The sequence below is a fragment of the Gracilinanus agilis genome, chromosome 6, assembly GCF_016433145.1.
Source record: "Gracilinanus agilis isolate LMUSP501 chromosome 6, AgileGrace, whole genome shotgun sequence".
NCBI classification, from domain to species: Eukaryota; Metazoa; Chordata; class Mammalia; order Didelphimorphia; family Didelphidae; genus Gracilinanus; species Gracilinanus agilis.
In genome coordinates this window covers 192522733-192546571 of record NC_058135.1, presented here as the reverse complement: position 1 = coordinate 192546571, position 23839 = coordinate 192522733, and the positions used below count along the sequence as shown (strand labels likewise).

General features: G+C 35.7%; 1 protein-coding gene and 1 pseudogene across 1 annotated transcript in view; one reads left to right on the top strand and one right to left on the bottom strand.

The window, feature by feature from the left end:
- LOC123252439 (sodium-dependent phosphate transport protein 2B-like) overlaps window positions 1-23839 on the top strand; it is a 69409-nt gene that overhangs the window by 32948 nt on the left and 12622 nt on the right. Inside the window, exons 5-7 of the mRNA XM_044681750.1 lie at window positions 11433-11564; window positions 13658-13801; window positions 14684-14795. Of these exons, the coding sequence (XP_044537685.1) occupies window positions 11433-11564; window positions 13658-13801; window positions 14684-14795 (388 nt within the window). The remainder of the gene's footprint in view (window positions 1-11432; window positions 11565-13657; window positions 13802-14683; window positions 14796-23839) is intronic.
- LOC123251722 lies at window positions 19257-23669 on the bottom strand (annotated as a pseudogene).

Genomic DNA, 23839 nt, shown 5'->3' with positions numbered 1-23839 from the left:
TGAACTAATGCTCTTCAAGGTTCCCATTTTTAGATCTTATTGATTCTTTGCTAAACAATACTTCTAAACTGGAAACCTGTGATCAAATCTTATATATGATTTGTTGAGTGACCTCTCACTTATCTGAGTCTCACCTTCCTCATCCATAAGATGGGGTAATGTGATGGAAATATTTGGCAAACTTTGTAAGTTCTATAGATATCATGAATTTGAGAATTGGAATGGTCTTGAGAGGTCACTATGTAGTCCATACCTTTAATTTTATAAATGTAGAACTGCCAAAGAGATTTGGTAACTTTTTACACAGGTAGTAAGGGGAGAAAATCTAGATTTGACCTCAGTTTGCTTGACTCCTTATCCAGTGTTGTTTCAGTTGTTATTTCTCTTAGATAGAGAAACTCCCTCATTGCTTCTTGTACAAGAATGATGGAGCTGTGCTTTTCTAACAGCTACAACAGGGTAGAATAGGAGAAAAAGAACCTGCTGTTTATTTTATTAAAAAATAACACTAGCAGCCTAATTATAATTCAAATCATAATGAAACTTAATTTTCCTCATCATCTTTCTTGGCAGACCTTTTCCCTAGAATTATAATCCAGTTCTGAGTTAGAGGTGGAAAGGATTACCGAGATAGAATCTAACCCCCTTACTTTATAGCTGATAAAACTGAGATTCAAGAAAGTGAAGTGATTTGCCCAAGATGAGAAAGATGATCAACCTCAGTGGTAGAATTTGAATTATGGACTCCAGTCTTCAGAAGTTGAGTTTTTTCATTTATGCCAACACTGATTCCCCTTTCCTTTTATTCTTGTCCTCTACACACTGTCTAGTTGGAGAGAGATTATGAACTGTAGTGATCTAAAGTTAAAGGACCAAATTAAAGTTAAAGGTCCAGGCCACTTTACAAATGAAGCTAGATATGTTCCTTGAGTAGGTAAGGAAGATAAGAGTGTCAGAAATATTAGTGGAGGAACACACTTCAGTAGAATCAGGATTTATTAAAGGGTAGATCTCAGCCCTGAAAACATTCAATAGTATTAAGTTACTGTTCTGACTCTTTAAAATTATGCCAGAGAGTCCTGTCCAAATCATTTCGCATTTCACCTCCTAACTGAGGCAGTTTGCAGGCCTCTAAATCAATGAATCATCATTTATTAAAGACTCACCTATTAAGAAGAGTGTATCAGATGAGATTCAGTGTGTAATTCTCGGAGTAGTATTTGGCTTGTAATGGCAATTTTCAAGACTCCTTAGTATTCTATTTCTTGGAGTAAAGCTGCCCTCTACCCAATAAAATTCTTAGTTTTCCTGACCTATTTTCAAAAACCTTGAGAAGACTTTATCTGTAGCCTGGGACAAATGCCAGCTCTAGGAAGAAGGACAAGATAAGAAGGAACAGGGAGTTTCAATTGTGTCATTATTGTCATATGCTGAAAATCCCATGATAGTCACAGGATTTTTTTGTTTTGTTTTGTTTTTATCATAGGGGTTGTTACAGGTAAGTAATACTGAAAATCATATGCTCAAGACAGTGAAAGTCATAGTCAGGCCCCTCCCCTCCCAACCCCCTACAATATTGGACAGAGGGAAGGAAAAGAATCTTATGTCAGGATTTTTATAAAAGTCTTTGATTACATAGAAAAAGAGAGGTCTTTTTTTGCCCAAAGCAAGTCACTTACATTGACAGAATCCCTTTTTCTTTCCTTCTCCTGCCACTTCCCCGCTATCTGCTGTTTTCTACAAACAAAGCCACTTTTTTCTCTGCCAGCATCTTATCAAGTCTCCTGTGTGCTCATTAGAGAGATTTCTGAGGGTGCAAGCTCCCCCAAAATTCCAATCTACACAGGTGGGATCTCACCTGGGATTCTAGAATAAAAGAGGTGCCTCAGTTTACACATGTGGACAAATTTGAAGCCTTCTGTATGCTTCTAAAAATCCTGCAAGGGTGAATGACATGAATAAAAAGAAGAAAACTGTAAGTAAATTAGGCAGACACAGAATAGTATACTTGTCAGATCTCTGGAAAAAGAAAGAATTTAAAATCAAGCAAGAGTTAGAAAAAATTACAAAGTGTAAAATAAATAATTTTGATTACATTAAATTTAAAAGATTTTGCACACACAAAACCAAAGCAACCAAAATTAGAAGGAAATCAACAAATTGGAAAAAAATATTTATAACAAAAAACTGACAAAGACCTAATTACTGAAATTTATAAGGAGTAAATCAATTGTACAAAAAAATCAAGCCATTACCCAATTGATAAATGGGCAAGGAACATGAATAGGCAATTTTCAGATAAAGAAATCAAAACTCTCAATAAGCACATGAGAAAGTGTTCTAAATCTCTAATAATTAGAGAAATGCAAATCAAAACAACTCTATGGTACCACCTCAAACCTAGCAGATTAGCTAACATGACAGCAAAGGAAAGTGTTGAATGTTGAGGGGATGTGGCAAAATTCGGACATTAATGCATTGCTGGTAGAGTTGTGAATTGATCCAACCATTCTGGATGGCAATTTGGAACTATGTCCAGGCTTTAAAAGACTATCTACCTTTTGATCCAGCCATAATGCTGCTTGGTTTATACCCCAAAGAGATAATAAGGAAAAAAAAACTTGTACAAAAATATTTATAGCCGCACTCTGTGGTGGCAAAAAATTGGAAAATGAGGGAATGTCCTTCGGATTGGGGAATGGCTGAACAAATTGTGATACCTGCTGGTGATGGAATACTATTGTGTGAAAAGGAATAATGAAATGGAGGAATTTCACATGAACTGGAATGACCTCCAGGAATTGATGCAGAGTGAAAGGAGCAGAACCAGGAGAATGTTGTACACAGAGGCTGAAACACTGTGGCACAATTGAATGTAATGAATTTCTCTACTAGCAGCAATGCAAGGATCCAGAGCAATGCTGAGGGACTTATGAGAAGGACAACTAGCCACATTTGAAGGAAGAACTGTGGGAGTAGAAACACAGAGGAAAAACAACTGCTTGAATACATGGGTTGATGGGGATATTATTGGGGATGTAGACACTAAACGATAACTCTAGTACAACTATCAATAATATGGAATTAGGTCTTGATCAATGATACATGTAAAACCCAGTGGAATTGCGCATTGGCTCTAGGAGGAGGGGACTTTGGGGGAGGGGGAAAGAACATGAAACATGTAACTATGGGAAAATATTCAAAATTTTAAAATTTAAATTAAATAAATAAATGAAAATGAATCTTTATATCTTGAGATGGAAGAAATACATATACTTAGCCAAATGGTGGTTTCTTTCTCCTGTCCATTAGACAGGCTGTGTTCACACCAGAGTGACTAAAAGGACAGTATTATATGCTGGAAAAGGGGCTTGCCTAAAAGTGCTTGTGGGGAACAGTGGGCTGCCTGTGACCCCTGGAACGAGTATTTTCTCTGAGTTGAAGAATGGAGTATAAGATAGCTGCCACTTTTCAACAACTACAGGAAAATGATGGGCAAGTAGTCAGGAATGGAAGGAGAGTTTTTTATGTTTTGTTTTGTTTTGTTTTTATAGAGAGAGTATTCACATTTTAAGGGTTAGTCTATATAAATGTTAGAAGAATGGAGTATCTTGTGGAAATTTATCCTAGTTTCTAGAGGTGAGGGAAGTAGGCAGATTTATCCTAACAGAGAAAGTGATGCTAATTTTTTTATGCTAATTTTTAAGAGACTTTTGAAGGCAAGGATGACCAGAGGTGAGGGTTAGGAGTAGGAAGAGGGCTGGCTTTGTAGTCAGAGGACCTGCTATTTCACACCTGGAAGACTTTTGGGACTATTCCTTGAGGATTTTCAGTTCCCTCATCTGTTGAGTGATAATATTGAACTAGTGCTCTTCAAGGTTCCCATTTTTAGATCTTATTGATTCTTTGCTGAACAATACTCCTAGATTGGAAACCTGTGATCAAATCTTGTATATGATTTGTTGAGTGACTTCTCACATATCTGAGCCTGGAAACCTGTGATCAAATCTTGTATATGATTTGTTGAGTGACTTCTCACATATCTGAGCCTTAGCATCCACATCTATAAAATGGGGATAATGTGATGGAAATATTTTGCAAACTTTGTTAAGTTCTATAGATATTATGAATTTGAGAGTTGGAATGGTCTTGAGAGGTCACCAGTTAGTTCAGACCTTTAATTTTATAAATGTAGAAACTACCAAAGAGGTTTGGTAACTTTTTACACAGGTAGTAAGTGGGGAGAATCTAGATTTGACCTCAGTTTGCTTGACTCCATATCCAGCATTGTTTCAGTTGTTGAAGTTGAAATTTCTCCTAAATGGAGAAACTCCCTCATTGTTCCTGATACAAGAGTGATGGAGCTCTGCTTTTTTGACAGCTACAAGAGGATAAAATGGGAAAGAAAGAACCTGCTGTTTATTTTACAATAAAAATAACACTAGCAGCTTAATTATAATTCAAATCATCATGAAATTTAATTTTCCTCATCATCTTTCTTGGAAGATCTTTTCCCTAGAATTTTAATCCAGTTCTGAGTTAGAGGTGGAAAAGACTTGAGAGATAAAATCTAGCCATCTCACTTTACAGCTTGTAAAACTGAGATGCAGGGAAGTAAAGTGATTTGCCCAAGATGAGAAAGATGATCAATCTCAGTGGCAGAATTTGAATTATGGTCTCCAGTCTCCAGAAGTTGAGTTCTTTCATTTGTGCCAACACTCCTTCCCTTTTCCTTCATTCTTGTCCTCTAATCACTTCCAAGTAGGAGAGATAACAAGTTGTAGTGATCTAAAGTGAAAGGACCAAGCTAAAGTGGGGCTAACTACTGACTTGGCCACTTTACAAATGAAGCTAGATACATTCCTTGAGTAGGTAAGGAAGATAAGAGTGTCAGAAATATTAGTGGAGGAACACACTTCAAAAGAATCAGAATTTATTAAAGGGTAGATCTCAGCACTGAAAATATTCAATGGTGTTAACTTACTGTTCTGACACTTTTAGATTATGCCAGAGTCCTGTCCAGATCATTTAGCATTTCACCTACTAATTGAGGCAATTTTCAGGCCTCTAAATCAATGAATCATCATTTATTTAAAGACCCACCAATTAAGAGAAGTGTGTCAGATGAAATTCAGTATGTAGTTCTCAGAGTAATATTTGGCTTGTAATACCAATTTTTAAGACATCTTAGTATTTCTATTCTTGAAGTAAAGCTGCCCTCCACCCAGTAAAATTCTTAGTTTTCCTGACCTATTTTCAAAAACTCTTGAGAAGAGTTTATCTATATAGCCTAGGACAAATGCCAACTCTAGGAAGAAGGACAAGATAAGAAGGAACAGGGAGTTTCAATTGTATCTTTACTGAACCAAGCTGAAAATCCCATGATAGTCATGGGGTTTTGATCATGGGAGTCTTTAGGGTAAGTAATGATGAAAATCACATGCTCAAGACTGTGAATGTCACAACCTTAGCTTGTACAGGATTGGACAGAGTGAAGGAGGAGAATCTTGCATCAGTCTGTGCTTACACAGAGAAAGCAGCTTTTGTGGGCAGAATTTCTTTTCCTTCCCTTCCCTTTCCTCTGCCCCTCCCTTCCCTACTGTCTGCTTTTTTCTCCAAATAAAGCTGCTTTTCCCCTGCCAGCATCTTATCTAAGTCTCCTGTCAGCTCATAGATTTATGAGGGTGCAATCTCCCCACAAATTCCACTCCACAAAGGAGGAACCATTACTGAGGGAAAAACTGACTATTCATTCTCTACTTAAAGAGCTAAAAAGTTTACAGGCAATGTCCTTAGTTTGCCTTAATTAAGCAAAAGATTGTGAATGGGGCAGCATGGTTACATTTTTCCTAGAACAAGCAGCCATCTAAATGACTTGACTATAGTAACTTATACCACTAACATAAAAACACTTCCTCCTCTCCTCTCCCAGGCACACTTACTGGCTCCATCATTGAACTCTTAGTTCTTCTTGAAAGGAAAACAATTCTGCTTTGAACCATTATTGTAGGGTTTGAGAATCCCTCATCCTTATATCCCTTGAATCCATCTTGGTGTTACACAGAAACTCTAAGTATCCTAAGTTGCTCTGAGACTGGCTCAGCATTTCTTAGATAACTGAGAGTTTATTTTAGTCTAACACTTGGGACCAGGCAGAAGTAGGATATATTTAGTGACTGAAGATTCCAAAACAGTTGGATTCTGCAGAAGTCTGTTGGAATGGGTGAATGAGTCTCTCCATTTCTGCCTGGAAAAGAATGTCAACTGGTTTGGTGACAAAATCCTTCGCAAACAACATCTTTTGTTCTGAAGATGCCAGGTGCACTTATCAGCTGTTTACTTGTTTATCAATTACATATCACAAGCAATTGATAAGTTTGAGTAGAATTTAATCTGGAAAAGGGATGGAGACTGTGTGGGATGAGATTTAGCATGTAATATTCAGAGGAGTATTTAGCTTGTAGCTCCAATTTTCAAGAATCCTGAATTAAATTACTATTTCTTAAACTAAAAATTTCTCCCCACCCTACCCCATGAAATGTTCAATTTTCCTGACCTATTTTCCAAAACTCTGCAAAGAGTTTATCCTTACCCTGGGAAGAATGCCAACTTTGAGATAGGCTGAAAGAAGAAGAGTGAGTTTCAATTGTATCTTTTCTGTCCTAGGCTGAAAATCCCATGTTACTCAAGGTTTTTTTGATCATGGGGGACTTTAGGGGTATGTAATGTAGAAAATCACATACTCAAGACTGTGAAAGTCATAGTGAAACCCCCCAGAATCCCCAAAAAAGGATTGGACAGTGGGAAGGAGGAGAATTTTTGTCAGGATTAATATAAAAGTCTGTGATTGAACATAGAAGGAGAGAAGACATTTTTTGCCCTGAGTCAACCACTCTTATGAGCAGAATTCCTTTTCTTTCCTTTCCTTTCCTTTCCCCTCTCCCTTCTGAGGTTTTCTCCAAATAAAGCCACTTTTTTCTCTGCCAGCATCTTATCAAGTCACCTATGTGCTCATTATAGTAATTTCTGGGGTGCAAGCTCCCAAAAATTCCAATCCACACAGGTGGGGACCTACCTAGAATTCTAGAGAGATAGAGGTGCCTCTCAGGTCACCCATTTAGGCAAATTTGAAGCCTTTATGCTTCAAAAAAACCCTGCAAGCAAAAGGGGAGATAGGGACTGGTAGATGCAAAAGAAAAAGAGAAGAGCTCTGACCCAACATTTCTAATGTGGAGACCATTTTGCATGAATATAAGCAGTAAGCCCTGGAAAGGGGGCAGTATTTTTTTTCCTGGAGCTTGTGTGAATGAAGGTCAGAGAAAAACAGCTGAGGAGAAAGCAGTGCAGTGCCTGTGTATTGTGAGACCCTAAAAGAAAGAGATAAGTCAGAGAGAGAGACAAGTCTGGAGAAGGGGGTTTCTAATTAGGATGTTTGAGATGACAGTAGTATTAAAAGACTAAATGGAGAAAGAGAGTAAAGTTGATCTTCCAGACTGAAAAGGGTAAATCCCTCAGCATCCAGTGCCAGGTAGAAAGATTCAGCAAGTATGATTAGTTTATCTCAGCTGGGATCTTGTTAGAGGCCTGTGGATGATCAAGTTGTAGGGCAATTTTAAGGGTGGAAAATGGAAGTAGTTCCCCAAGTTTCTTGTATAGGTACAAGATAGCTTAAAGCTGCACCTGAGTTGGTTATTGAGGTTGTGATACAGAAAGGAGTATTGATCTGAGCTAAGATAGCAGCTGGTGGAGATGAATAATTGCTGGATCTGAGCTAATTGGCAAGGTAGAGGTGCCACAAAATTAAATTCTTTGTATAAACACAGAACTTCTTTGTTCTGAGGAACTTGGGAAGATTAGTATGAATAGGAGACATCCTGGACTAGTCTTGAGACGGGCCTTCTGAGTTGGGATAGAATAGGGAAGCAAGAATCAAAAACTCTGAAAGAGAACAATAAAAAGTCTTTTTATTTTTAACAAATGGCAAGAGAACAGGAAGAGATACAGCTTCTGGGCAGTAGGACAAGTTATGCTATAGCTAGGCCACAATTTTAGGGAGAAAACTAAGGAAGAATGGAAAGGGTAACACCACTAAGATAGAGGATTGAATTAATAATTGAATTCACTAGTAAATCCTTGAGTGGCTCTGGGGGAGAAATGGAATGTCCCTCAGAAGCAGAGAGAAAGGAGGAGCAAGAATGTTCCTCTCAAGACCAGAACATTCAATTCCTCAAGAAAATGTGGTTCAGGGAATCAGATTTATAAAGTCAAACTGGAGAAGGATGAAACCTCCACTGATTTTTTGAATTCTGGCCTACATGTAACTGCTAATCCTCTGCCAGATAGTAGTAGAAAGCTCCAGAAAATGGAAGATTGGGTAAATAATGCTTTAAAAGAACTCTTTCAGAAAACTCAGACTCAGAAGTAACAGATTTATATGAAGGAGGGAAGCAGGGGATGCAGCAACAAGTTTGGAAAGGCTCCAATCACTATACATGACAGCTATGGAAAAATAGACCGCTTGAAAGAGAATTGTTCCAAACAACAGAGAGAACAGGATATTCTTTCACAGAGACCAAAGACTCCAAGATGTTGAAGGATGAGGCCCTCTTGTTAGAGAAAGATGACCTAGTTCTGATATTAGCTTACAATTTAAACCCTGCAAAGGTTCTGTGGGGAACTGTGAAAGAAAATTATAGAGAGATAAAGGAAACAGAGATGGAAGTAATAGACCAGACTAAAGTGAGGAAGAGTTTGTAAGAGTCTCCCCTGCCTGGGGAAGAGAACTTATCTATAGATGAGTCCCCAAGAGTCTTAGATGGCAAAGGAAGGAAGGAATATGCTGTAATTAAGGAAAGCAAAGAGACTGTAATGAATAGAAGGCCACCCTCCAGAGACCTGGTCAGCCCAAAACTGTGAATTATGTGCATTCAAACAGGCTTTCAAGATACTAGAAGAGAGGGGACTGATTTCTAGCAAAGGGAAATAATTTGTTTATGTGGAGTTACTAAGTAAAATGCTAAAGAACTTGCTGAGGCCAGAACAGCTGACAGGAGTCAGTCAGGCCATTTCTCAGAGAATGACCAGAATTTTACTTAGCATCTTGTTCCAAGATATGGACTCATCAAAAATATAGATTCTGAGAATGAGATTCATTTGACATCCAAAATATTTTTGAGGCATCAATTTTTAATTTTTTTACATGTAATTGTAAACAATTTCTAATATTAAAAAAAGAACTATCAGGTCTTGAATTCTCTTCCTCCTTGCCTCTCCCCAAATTCCTACCTGCCTTGAGATTTTTTCATCATTGCTTTCAGAAAGTCCTATAATTCTTAAAGTATGTCACCTGAATTTATTTTCCAGGTCAGTTGTGTTTCCTATGAGATATCTCACATTTTCTTCTATTTTTTTTTATTCTTTTGGCTTAATCTGATTATTTCTTCATGTCTTAGGGACTCATTAGTTTCCATATGCCTAATTCTAGTTTTTAAGGCATTGTTTTCCCAATTGAGGTTTTGTATATTCTTTTCCATTTGGATAATTCAATTTGGTATACAGTTATTTTCCTCTGTGAATTTTTGTACCCCTTTTCCCAAAGGGCCAATTCTCTTTCAAGAAGTTTTTCTTTTCAGTGCATTTTTAATATCTTTTCCCATTTGGCCAATTCTGCTTTTTAAAAAGTTCTTTCTTCTCTTCTTTGGATCTCTGTGGCTCTTCTACCAATAGGCCCATTCTGGTTTTTAAAATAATCAATTCTTCAGTATTTTTTTGTGCCTCCTTTGCCAGGCTATTGACTCTTTTTTCATGATTTACACATATCACTCATTTATTTTGTAAATTTTTCTTCTACTTCTCTTATTTGATTTTTGAAATCCTCTCTGAGATCCCTCCATTTATTTTTGGGGGGTTTGAGAACAGTTCACATTTTTCTAGGAGGCACTGGATGCAGCAAGATTAACTTCATTTGGGACAGCTGGGTAGCTCAGTGGAGTGAGAGTCAGGCCTAGAGACAGGAGGTCCTAGGTTCAAACCCGGCCTCAGCCACTTCCCAGCTGTGTGACCCTGGGCAAGTCACTAGACCCCCATAGCCCACCCTTACCAATCTTCCACCTATGAGACAATATACCGAAGTACAAGGGTTTAAAAAAAAATTAAAAAAAAAAAGATTAACTTCATTGTGTTCTTCTGAGTTTGAGTGTACCATTACCAAAATACCTGTCTATGTGCTTTCTTTTTTATTGTTTGCTCAATTTCCTGTCTTTTCCTTTTCTTTTAGTTTAAAAACTATTAAAGTCAGGATTTGTCACTGTGCTGAATGGATTATTGTTCTAAGCTTTAGGTTCTTTGTGTAGCTGCCTTCAGAGCTGGCACTGGAGATCTATCTGCTTTAAGATCTTCCAAGGTGGAATGATGATAAGGATATGTGTATTTAACACTCTCCCTGTTCTCTGGTGTGTGAGTAACCCCAAGCATTCTTTTCTGTCTTGGAATGATAACCGGGGTCCCCTGCTCCCCTGTGGCTACAAGTACTGATATATGCTGGTCTTCCTCCTCACTCTGTGACTGTGTCCCAAGCCTTAGACCTGGTTTTCCATGTGGAAATGCAAAAAGAATTTTCCACCCAGAGATAACAAGCAGGACTCCTATATTCTCCTTCCAAGTAGTCCTCCCTTTACCATCTGTGGTTCAGAATACTAGAAAACTCATTTGATATTTTTGACCATTTTTAAAAAATCAATGTTGATTGTTTTCAAGACCAGCAAAATCATTTTTATAATTTAGTTGGGCTGGCATTGAAAAAGTAGTTTATTTTAAGTACAATTGTCATTTTAATTATATTGGTTCTGCCCATCCATAAACAAATAATATTTCTCCAGTTATTTGAATCCGACTTTATTTGTATAGAAAGTGTCTTATCATTATGTTCATCTAGCTTCTGGATTTGCTTGGAAGCTATTTTATTCCATCTATGGATAATTTAATTGGTTTATCTCTTAGTATGCAATTGCAAGATATTGTTAGTGATATATTTTACATCCTGTCAGTTTGCTAAAGTAAATTAATTTTTTCATTGAGCCTCTAGGATTCTCTCTCTCAATTACATACTTATCATTTTCATAGCATCTTTGAAAAGAAAAAGTTTTGTTATCTCTTTGTACATTCTGACTATTAAAATTCTTTTTCTTCTCATTACTATACCTAGCATTTCTAACATAAAATTACATTAAAATGGTGATAATGGGAATACTTGTTTTACTCTTTCTCTTATGGGGAAGCCTTCCAATTAATCCCAATTACAAAAATTGTTTGCTGCTGGTACTCTTCTTATGAACCTAAGGGAAAATCAATTTATACCTCTGCTTTTAAGTGTTTTTAATAGAAATAAGTGTTATATTTAATAAAATTTCTTTTTGCATCTATTGTTTTTGCAGAGACTGTTTCCACAAAGGAAAGAATTCTTGTTTTTTTTCGACCCATCCTAAAAGTGATGCTCCTGCTGGTATTTCTCTTCTTTTATATCTGCTCCTTGGACATTCTCGGCAGTGCCTTCCAGCTGATTGGAGGTATGAAAAACAATTTCAGGAAGGGCCAGAGGTTTATGGGTTACCTTATTTTTTTTGCTTTCAAATTGATGTTGGTTTAACTCATAATCAATCAATAAGCAATCTGAACCTGACTAATCTTCCTTCATTTAACTATACTCTCAGGAGTATCAATTTTTCATCCATTCAAGAGATATTTTGACGTGGATGCTTCTTGATTCATATTTTTCATCATTTTCTCCTCTCCACCCACGAACCTAGTACCAAACCCACATTACTTCAACCCTAGTCTCTAGAAGTGAGACAGTTTAGGAATCATATTTTATATCTTGTTCTCTCTCTTTTCTTCCTCTCTCTTTGTCTTTCTCTGCCTCTCCATGTGTATCTATCTACTTCTCTCTCTCTCTGTCTCTCTCTGTCTTATCTATCTCTGGACATAGATATATTCCATCAAATTAAAGTTTTGTAGTCAGAATCTGCATTTTGATCCCTTTATTGATGTCTGAAACATAATCTCTCTTTTTATAGACTAAAATCTAGGAAATGTGCAACTATGTATGTTCTGTGTTGTGTTGGCAATAGGACTGATTTTCTATGAGAAAAATAAAATGCTGGATTTATGCAAAAAAAAAGTGAAGATGAGAATTGGAGTCATTTTGTCCAAATAGGTCTACCTTTGGGGCTTTCCTCATGCCACTCTTCTTTGTATTATTTCCACATATTCTTCCAGTTGTATCTTTTAAAAAAACCTTAACTTCTATCTTAGAATCAATATCATGTATTGGTTTGAAGGCAGAAGAGTGATAAGGGCTAGGTAATGGGAGTTAAGTGGCTTGCCCAGGGTCACACAACTAGGAAGTATCTGAGGCCAGATTTGAATCCAGGACCTCCCATCTCTGGGCCTGGCTCTCAATCCATTGAGCCACCCCAATGCCCCCTTTCTTCTTCCAGTTGTATCTTAAAACAATCTGTTATTGTAAGTAAAGAGGGGTAGATCAGTATATATGTGAGTGTTTGTGTATGTGTGTATTCTCTAACCTGGTCTTGTATCTTTTCTACCTTGTTGACTTCAATTAGTATCCTGGTTATAAAGTTATTTGCTTTTTTATTCCAATTTTTGGGACAATTGACTTTATCCTTCACTCCATTTCCTTTGTATGAACCCTGCCCTTCATACTTCCACTCAGCAAACTAATAATGCATTGCCATTATTTTGACTAAGCTCTGGAGCAGGGATGGAGTCATAGAAATGAAATGGAAGACCATCTTTTATCTTCAAGAAGAAATTGCCATTTTGTTAAGATAACACAACAAGCTGATGAAAAGCATTTAAGGCCTTTATTACAGTCTACAAATATATATATATATATATATATATATATATACTTTAAGCCAAATGGGGGAAGGAAATAAGTATTTACATGTCATTTACTATGTACCAGGTACTGTGCTCAGCAACTAAATATTCTCAAACTGAGACTGAAAATAGTTGTGACTTGTCAGGGGTTACATGGAAAATAAGTGTCTCTGAGGCTATAGTTTATCTCATGACTTCTTGATTCAAGGCCCATTTTTCTATACACATGCACTACTCAGCTGCCTTGTGGACACTCTGATAATAGAGATGCTTAGTAAGAGACAGAGAGTGCCCTCCCTGCAACTGAGAGGATCTTTGGGGAAGAGGGTGAAAGAGAGAGAGAAGAGGCCCTTAGAGGCCAGAGTAATTTTACTAAGGAACAGGAATAAGTAAGCTATGTATAAGGGGAACAGCAAGTGGATTATTTCTAAAACAGGAGAGATATTAAACTAGCGTGAGAGAAAGTGACATTCAGGGTCAAAGATGATAATGGCTGGCATTTTGTGGCAGGTTAAGATTTATGCAAAAAAGCAAAGTGCCTAACTTATGCTAAAAGAGGAAAACAGAGGCAGGATCTGAACTCATGGCTTCCTAAAACCAAATCCAACCCTCACTGCCCTCCACCATGGTGACTGCCTTAGCAGTCAAGTGACTGTCCTCACTCAATCCTTATTCCACACATTGGCTTTTAGCCTTTGATGGTAGCCTAGCAGTCTCAATCAACCACCTTTTTTTCCCCATGTCTTTACCTTTTTAGGAAAAATGGCCCGAAAACTTTTCATTGATGATTCAATATTTTTCAACCCCATATCCGGAACAATGATAAGTTTGCTGGCGACTGTTTTGGTGCAGAGTTCCAGCATAACCACATCCATCATTGTCAGCATGGTGTCAACTTCAGGTGAGTTAGTCCTGACCAATAAGCACAAGCAAACATACTACAGAGATAAGTTAATTAGGCAAGCCTGTATCCATTCAAAGAGTTTCATTCAAATTTTACAATCATATAATCATTTGCAATGTGCCCTGGCCTTTAAGCTTATCTTCTTGCTTTTTCATCCTTTTGTCAGGTTGAATCTCTTTCCTGATGTCCATCTACCCTCCCTATTCTTGTGATAGAGTTGGAAAATTAAGCTCTAGCTGACAGAATTGGGTTGCATATTCTTAGCTGAAATCTTCAATGCTTATTGCTTTGGAAGAATGGAGCTCAATGTGAAGTACTTCTGAATTCCATTTTTCCTGTCTGATATTTAACCCAGCTGAGTCTGAATAACTGTCTTTGATGTAGCTACAGTTTGAGTGGGTTTCTTTTTCTCTTAGAGATAATTCAGACCAGATCCTTTTGTTTCACTGCTTTGTTTTTCACATGAGCTTGAATTGAACCAGATCTCTCCAGATCCCAGGACTGGGTCCCACACCCCCTTTTTTGGTGGATATATGTTAGTTTACATCTAGTGCAAGGGAGAGATGTGGGGTCAAGAGCTGAACTTCCCTAGAGTGTGGCTGTGGAGGAGAGAAGGGGATGAAGCACTTCCATGGAAGACAGAGGTTTCTAAGTCTCTGAAGGGGGAAGAGGTAATCATGAAACCAGAATGTTACCACAGCCAACAGCGTCCTCACTCTTCAACATTGCTGCCAGTGATCTCTGGTTTTCTTGCTTTGGCAAAAGCCCCAGCATCCTTGCTCTATAGTTCTGGGCACTTGGTTTTAGGAAGAGAGTTTAAGTGTTCTTCCTGTGAATTTCTACCATTTTTCTTCTTCACTGACCTTTTTCCTTTGACAGTGTTGACAGTAGAGGCAGCAATTCCCATGATGATGGGAGCCAATGTTGGGACTGCAGTCACCAATACATTGGTAGCTCTCATGTATGCCGGAGACAGGGATGAATTTGAAAGGTAGGAAGTTTTGCCTCACTTGTTTGCTAGTCATTGTTTTCTCTAGAACTGCAGTAACTACCTCTGATTAACAAAGTTGAAGATTTTCATTCAGCTCCAAGATCTCAGCTTAGTCAGAGATAATTATAAGTTGACAGTGATTTCATTTTTGTTACAATGGATTTCCTTTTACATGTTGTTCTTCTAGACTCATAAAAAACACATATTTTAGGGACATTGTCTAGAAATAAGTAACAAATCATGATGGAGAGGGGTGATTATGACTAAGGAACTATTTGTCTTTCTTGTGAAGGGAATATCACCAGCATTTCTTTTTCCAAATGGTTGGTTTTCAAGTTTTATAAACTCCAATAAAGTTCATAGAAAACCTGACTATTAAAATTTGTAGGTCTGGTTGCTCTACTTATTGTACTACATAGCTGCCCCAAGAGGCATATTTTTAAACATAGAAGAAATAGAGGCAATTACAAAAAATAAAATAGAAATCTTTAATTATTTGAAGCTGAAAAACTCCTTCACAGACAACATTAATGCATATAAGTAAGGAAGGCAAGTAGTTGAATGAGAAAAAAATATCTTTTCATCTGATGTGGGTTTGGCACTCAAGATAAAGAACCAATTTTTAAAATTGGCAAATATGACCAACCTCTCACATGTCCTACCAAGATAAGTTTAGAATGGGTATATGATTTAGCATAAAGAGTTATAGCCAATTAGGGAAGATTGGAAAAATTACCTGTCAGATCTATGGATATGAGGAAAATTTATGGCCAAAAAAGTAAAAGAGAGGATCATGTGATATATAATGGATAATTGTGGCTACATGAATTTAAAACATTTTTGCACCAGCAAAACCAATGCAGACAAAATTAAAAGGTGAGCAGGAAATTAGGGAGGGGAAAGTATTAACAGCAAGTTTCCTTGATAAAGAGTTCATTTCTCAAATATATAGGGAACTGAGCCAATTTTATTAAAATAATAGCCAATCAGATTTCAGAAGAAAAAATCAAAGCTATCAATAATATATGAAAAAATGCTCTAAAGTATTATTGATTAAAGAAATTAAAATTAAAACAACTCTGAAGCACCCCACAGCCATGACAGTGACTCACATGACAGAAAAGGAAAATGACAAATGCTAAAAGGAATATGGAAAAACAGGGATAATAGCACACTGTTGGTGGAGTTAATCCATTCTGAAGAACAATTTGGAACTATGTTCAAAGGGTTATAAAAACTGTTTATATTCTTTAACCTAGCAATACCACTGCAAATAGAGATTAAATAAAAGGAAAAGGATCTATATGTACAAAACTATTTAGAGCGGGCTGCTCTTGCTTTGTCAAAGAATTGGAAATTAAGGGAATACCCATCAGTGGTATATGATACTGATGGAATACTATTGTGCTATAAGAAATGCTAAAAAGGATAGTTTCAGAAAAACCTGAGAGGATCTATATGAATTGATGTCCAGTGAAATGAGCAGAACTTGGAGGTTACTATATGTAGTAATGGTACTCTTGTAATGATGGCGAACTGTGAAAGATTCAGGTACTCTGATCCATACAATAATCCAAAATCATTCTAAAAGATTCTTGTTGAAAAATGCTATCCATCTCCAGAGAGAGAACTGCTGGACTCAGCTCAGATTTAATCATATTTTCCCACTTTCCTTATGTTTCTTTTAGAAAATTTTTTCAACATGGGTAATGTGGAAATATTTTGCATGACTTCAAATTTATATTTGATATAATATTACTTGCCTTCTTTATAGGTAGGGTAGGGGCTAGAGAGAGAAGGGAATTTAGAACTCTAAATTTTAAAAAATGAAAGTTAAAATTAAGTTTTAATTTTAAAATTTAAAAATGGACAAATTGACAAAAAATTGCAACAGTCAGTGTTGGAAAGATTGTGGGAAGATAGGCACACTAATACATTGTTGATAGAGCAATGAAATTGTTTAAACATTTTAGAGGACTATTTAGAATTATGTAAATAAACTGACTTAAAGGTTTGAACCTTTGAAGCAGAGACTCTATTACTAGACATCTATCTCAAGGAAACCATGGTTAGGAAAAAAATCTACATATGTTCCAAAATTATAAAGTTCAAGAAGGACTTAAGTGAAGAGATATGAGAAGACACACCTTCCTACCCTTTGGTAAAGGTGGAAGGGTCCACAGGTTTTATACATTGCACATGTTTTGGGACTTTCTCAACAAGTTAATTGGTTATGTTTATTTTTTCACTCTCGTTTAGAGAACACCCAGTTAGTACTCTTGAGGAGCTGTGGAGAAGGGATACATGCTAGATACTGTGGTTATATAAAAAAAAGATCAATAAAAAATCAATTTTAAAATTAAAACAATTGCTAGGAGCCAATTTGCCCAATTATATGCTAATAAAACTGACAATCTAAATGGAATGAAAGATTATTTAAAAAAATAAATTGCTCATATTAATGTAAGAGGAAACAGAATACTTAATCTTATCCTAGTAAAGGAAATTGGATACGCTATATATAAACTTCTTCAGGAAAAACAAACAAATCTGATGAACAGATTACTATATAAATAATTTCAAAAAATAATTAAAAGTATCCTAGCAAATTCCTTCTATGACACATAGATGGGATTTTTAAAATGAAAAGAATTTATTTTCAGGTATCTCAGCTCCTCCCTTAACTCCCCACACCATAAAAGGTATCATCTGGAAAAATATATAGATTATGTCTTTTGTAGTTCCGCTTTTCTGTACATTCTCTGAACGTAAACATTCACAATTATTCTTCAAATATTTAATTTGTCACTATATATAACATTTTCTTGATTCTATTCATTTCACTCTTCATTATCTCATGTAGGTGTTTCCAATATTTTTTAAAAAAAATTTTATTCTCATTGTTGCTTAGGGCACAGTAATTTCTATCACAATCATATACCATAATTTGTCTAGCCAGTCTCCAATTGATGGACATCCCTTTGATTTCTAGTTCTTTGCCACCACAAAGAGAGCTGCATTACATATACAAAATATGTATATATTTTGGAATATATAAGTTCCTTACTCCTTTCCCCCCGTGTCCTTGGGAAGTAGACCCAACATGAATATTTCTGCGTTTTAAGGACATACACAATTATATAGCTCTGTGGGCATAATTCCAAATTGCTCTCCAAAATGGTTGGATCTTTTTATAGTTCTACCAACAATATATTAGTATCTTCACTTTTACATATCCCCTCTAACATTTATTATTTTACCCTTTTATCATTTTAGCCAAACTGATGGGTGTGAGAAGATACCTCAGAATTATTTTGGCTTGCATTTTGTAGTGACTTAGAGCATTTTCCATGTACCTATGAATGGCTTTGATTTTTTCATCTGAAAACTGTCTGTTCATATCTTTTGCACATATATCAATTGGGTGGTGGTTAAAAATATTGTTTTGATACCTAAACCAGAGGGGGAAAAAAGCAGAAAGACTAAAGAGCAATTTCTCTAATAAATATTATTACAAAATTTTAAATAAAATACTGCCAAGAAACTATGGCAATATATCAGAAAGATCATACAGTATGTTCAGGCTGAACTTATACTAGGAATTCAGTGTTGATTCAATATTAGAAAAAATAACAAAAATAATGAGAGAAAAGCAAAATGGACTTTTTCAATAACAAAAACAACAAAAATCATAGGAGTAAATCAATAGATGTAGAAAAGCTCTTGACATACTACATCTATTCCTCTTGAAAATGGAATAAATGGAGATTTCTTTTTTCTTTCCCCACCCCTTTCATCTTCAGTATCATTATCAGACTATTATGTTTAGCAATCAATAGCATACGTGCAAAAAAAAAATCTACATGCAAATCCTTTGTTAGAATGCTTTATACTTTCCAAAGAAGAGAAATTAAAATTATCTGTTATACAATTAGTCACAAATATAACCCCAATGTTTTTGTTTGTTTCATTGTTTGGCTTGTCCAAATAAAAAAAGCATTTTCTAAAATAGTTCTGTCTTCTTGTAATAGCTAGGTCCTATTGCCACTTTGCTTCTCTGAGTTAAAAATCTGTTGTAATCCGTAGCTTCCCTGTCACTTCTCTGAACCTTTTCTCCTACTAAACTTTGTTCCCTAATAGTAATTAAAATCTGCCACCATTGCTGTAACTACTGCAACTAAACAGAATATGTGTATAGCAGTTCTCTTTGTCTGGCTAAAAAGCCAGAACCAGTATAACCACCTCAATTATGTGGCATCATAAGGGCCTCCAAAGATTTCACCCTTCATGAGATCAGTTTGGAGACTAATTGTTGTAGTTGCCAAAATCGTTGTAACTTCTACCATCTCCAAAGTCACTTTTACAACCACCCCAAAACTGCCTCCACCTTCTGTGTTTTTATAGCTATCATAGCTGACACTCCCACCATAGCCACTGCCTTAGTTTCCATAACTTTGTCCACTATTCCCCAAAATCTGTTTCCTCCAGAGTAACAAGGCCCTCCTCCTCCATAACCACCATCATTTCCAAATCCATTGTTGACATCTCCATGTCCACTATTTCCTCCACATGACTGCCACTAAGCCAAACCACCACTGAAGTTCCCACTGGACCCAGAGTTTTTTTATCTACCAAAACCATTTCCATAGCCACCACCAACAAATCCAAAACCACTTCATCCCCTTGACTAGATGAAGGACTGGCCAGTTCTTTCTTTGAAAAGGTTTTCTTTACTTCACATTTATGACCATTCATAGTATGATGTTTTTGAATGATGATCTTATTCACAGAATTATGGTCATCAAAAGAAACAAAAGCAAAATTTCTCCTTTTGCCACTGTCTCAGTCAGTCATGATTGAAATAGTACTATTTTTTTTCTCCATAATTCAAAGTAGTCTCTTAAGTGATGCTCTTTTGAGTCTTCCTTCATGTCACCCAGGAAGATCTTTTCCATAGTTAAGTGGGTACCTGGCCTTTGAGAGTCCTCCCTGGAAAAAGCTCTCTGGTTCAAATACTCAGCCATCAGCTTTGTGAGTTCTTGCATTCATGGCTGTATCTACCTCTTCTGTGGTGGCAGAGGTAACAAAATCAAAGCCCTATAAAATTTGGCATTTGGATTCCTTATTACCATGTAGTCTGTAAGCTAGCCCATTGCTCAAAATTGCTCCATAGACTTAAGTCTCTTGTCTTAAAGTTCAATACCCTGATGAAATGCTTTCACAGATGCTCTGGCTTTTGAAGGATTGTGACTTCAATATGTGGAGATCAGAGGCAGAAAATTTAGCTATCCTTCTCCAAAAGAATCAAGACCAGAAAGCAAATGGGGATTTTCTTAAAATGCTAAGTATTGACTCTCTGAAACCAAGAACAAGCATTATCTGTCATGGGGATAAATTAGAAGCCTTTCCAATAAAATCAAGGGTAAAGCAAGAATGTCCATTATCACCACTATTACTTAAAAATATACTAGAAATGCTAGCTATAACAAGACAAGAAAAAGAAATGGGCAAAATAAGCATAGCTAAAGAGAAAAGAAAATTATATCTTTTTGCAGATGATTTGGTGTTATACTTGGAGAATCCTAGAGAATCAACTAAGAAATTAGTCAAGACAATAAATAACTTTAGCAAAGTTGTAGGATACAAAATAAACCCACATAATCGGCATTTCTACATATTTCCAACAAAACCCAGCAGAAAGAGATATTACATTTAATAAATTACCTTTAATCACAATACATAAATTATACTCAATTACAATTAATTACAATATATAAATTACATTTAAAATACCTGTAAACACTTTTAAATATTAGGGAGTCTAACTGACAAGACATACCCAGAAAGTATATGAATACAATGACAAAGTACAACTTTGCACAAATAAAAACAGGAATAAAAAACTGGAGAAATACTAATTGCTCATGGAGAGATTGAGACAATATAATAAAAATGACAATGCTACCTAAATTAAACAAACAACCAAAGTATTATTTTATATAGTTAAAAAAAATAACAAGGTTCATCTGGAAGAAAAAAAGTGAAGTATATCATGGTAATCATGAAAGAAGAAAGAAAAAAAGCAAAAAAGGCAGGCAGTCCAGCATATATCAAACTATACAATAAAATGGTAATCATCAAAACAATCTACTATTGGGTAAGAAATAAAGTGGTTGATCCATGGGAAAGTATTTAGTTCATAATATATGTAAGTGACCAGAGTAACCTAGTGTTTGATAAACCCATAGATATCAGCTATTTGGTCAAGAACTCACTATTTAACAAGATTTCTGGGAAAACTGGAAAGCAGTTCAGCAGAAACTCGGCATAGACCAACATTTCACACCATATAACAAAATAAGCTCAAATTGTGTGCATGATTTAGACATAACAAATGATAACATAAACACATTAGGGGAGCTTATGAAAATTATCTAACAAATCTACTGAGAAGTGAAGATTTCATGACTATGAGATAAGAGAGAGTCACAGGAGATAAAAGTTTTAATTCTGATTACATTAAATTTTAAAAGATTTTTGTACCAATAAAAGCAAGGAAGATAAAATTAGAAGGAAATCAGGAAACTGGGAAACAATTTGAAAGTTTTATTCTGATAAAGGCCTCAATACTCCAATTTAAATGAAAATGAGTCAAATTTATAAAAAGTAAGAATAATTCCCCTCCTGATAAATGTCATAAAATATGAACAGGAAGATTCAGAAGAAGAAATCAAAACTACCAATAATCACAAGAAAAAATACTCTAAATTACTATTGATGAAGAATGCAAATTAAAACAATTCTGAAATACCACTTCATACTCATGAGAGTAGCTCACATGACAGAAAAAGAAAATGGCAAATGCTTGAGGGATATGGAAAACAAAGGATGAAGGATGGATATCAGTGCATTGTTGATGGAGTGGTGAACAGATCTAACCATTTGAGAGCAAACCTTGGAACTATCCCTAAAGGACTATAAAAAACTGTACAAACTCTTTGACCCAGCAATACTGCTTCTGTGTGTCTTGTATCTTAAAGATATCATAGAAAAAGAAAAAATACTTCTATGTACAAAAATATTTATAGTAATTTTTTTTGTAGTGGCAAAGAATTGGAAATGGGGAAAATTCATCAGTTTTGGGATATGATTATGATGGAATACTTTTGTAGCATGAGAAATGAGGAAGGGGAAGGTCTGTGAAAAAACCCAGGAAGACCTGTAAAAACTGATGCAAAATGGAGCAGCTAGGTGGCTCTGTGGATTGAGAGCCAGACCCAGAGATGGGAGGTTTAGGTCTGGTCTCAGACACTTCCTAGCTCTGTGACCCTGAGCAAGTCACTTAACCCCCATTGCCTCACCCTTACTCCTCTTCTGTCTTGGGACCAATACCAATACAAGTTAAAAGTGTAAAAAAAAATATTTGATACAAAGTGAAGTGTGAGTATAACTAGGAGAACACAATACACAGTAGCAGCAATATTGCAATATTAACTGTGAAAGATTTAGCTACTCTGATCAAAACAGTGATCTATGAGAGTTCAAAAAAGAAAGTCTCATGAAAAATACTATCCACCTTCAGAGAGAGAATTGTTGGATTCTGACAGCAAATTAAAACATATTTTTCTTTATTTCTTTTTTCTCGTTTCTTTTTTATCTATTGTTTTTTCTACAATGTGGCTAATGTAGAAATGTGTTTTACAAGATTTTATATATATGTATATATAAATATATATAATTGTAAACATATTTCTTGCCTCCTCAATGAATGAAGGAGTCAAATATAAAGGAGAGAATTTGGAATTAAAAACAAATCAGTTTAAAAAAATAAATCTATATATAGGTACATGAAAAAAATGCTCTAAATCACTAATGATTAGGGGAATCTGAATCAAAACAATTCTGAGTTATCCTCTCATTCCCATCAGATCATCTAAAATAACTAAAGGGTAAAATAACAAATTTTGGAGGGGATGTGGAAAAGTGGGGACACTAATGCACTTTTTTCGTACAACTGTGAATGGATCCAACCATTTTGGAGACCAATCTGGAATTATAACCATAGAACTACAAAACTGTGTATATCTTTGAATCTAGCAGTACTATTGCTGGGTCTATTTCCCAATGAGATCAAGGAAAATGGAAAAGAACTTATCCGTTCCAAAATATATATAGCAGCTTTCTTTGTGGTGGCAAAGAACTAGAAATCAAAGGAACGTCCATCAGTTGGAGAATGACTAAACAAATTATGGAATATGACTCTATTGGAAACTACTGTGCCATAAGAAACAATGAGCATACATACATTTTTTTAAAATGTAGAAAGACCTATGAGATAATGAAGAGTGAAATGAATAGAACCAAGAAAACGCTATATACAGTGACAGATTTAATATTTGAAGAATAATTTTGAATAAACAGAGAAATGGAAATATGTAAGACGTCATCTATATATTTTCCTGGGTGATTCCTTCTTTGGTATGGGAAAGAGAAGGATAAGCTTAATTTAAAAAAAAGGTTTAAACAGGAAAAAAAATAATCAGTTTCTCCCTGTATTCAGGATCCAGTACCAAAGCTGGAGAGGACTGGAATGATTTGTTATGAAATTGGCATGCAGTGTTTAACAAATTGATATGCTCACAAATTCAAAGGAATAATAGAGTTAAAATAGTACTAGATAAGACAGGAAACTGAATTAAACATTAAAATATAAATAAAAATGATGAAAATGGAATGAAAAGAATTGGCATTTATTAAGTACTCACCACCTACCTGGCTCTCTGTTATTATTTACCTTAGAAGTCTCTGCTCTAATTCACCCTTCATACAATGAGCACACCTGCTCCTCTTCATGACTGCTTGGGACAACAACATGGTATCAAGGACAGAAAAACACTTAAATGAGAAATGAGGAGGTCTCTCCCCATGTAAAATTGGTTGAGCAAATCCCAAGAAGTGTTCCTTGTCTTTGAAATGAAAACATCAATTATGTAGTCTACCTCCTTTACAGAGATGTTCCCCTAGATACAGAAGAGCTTTGAAAC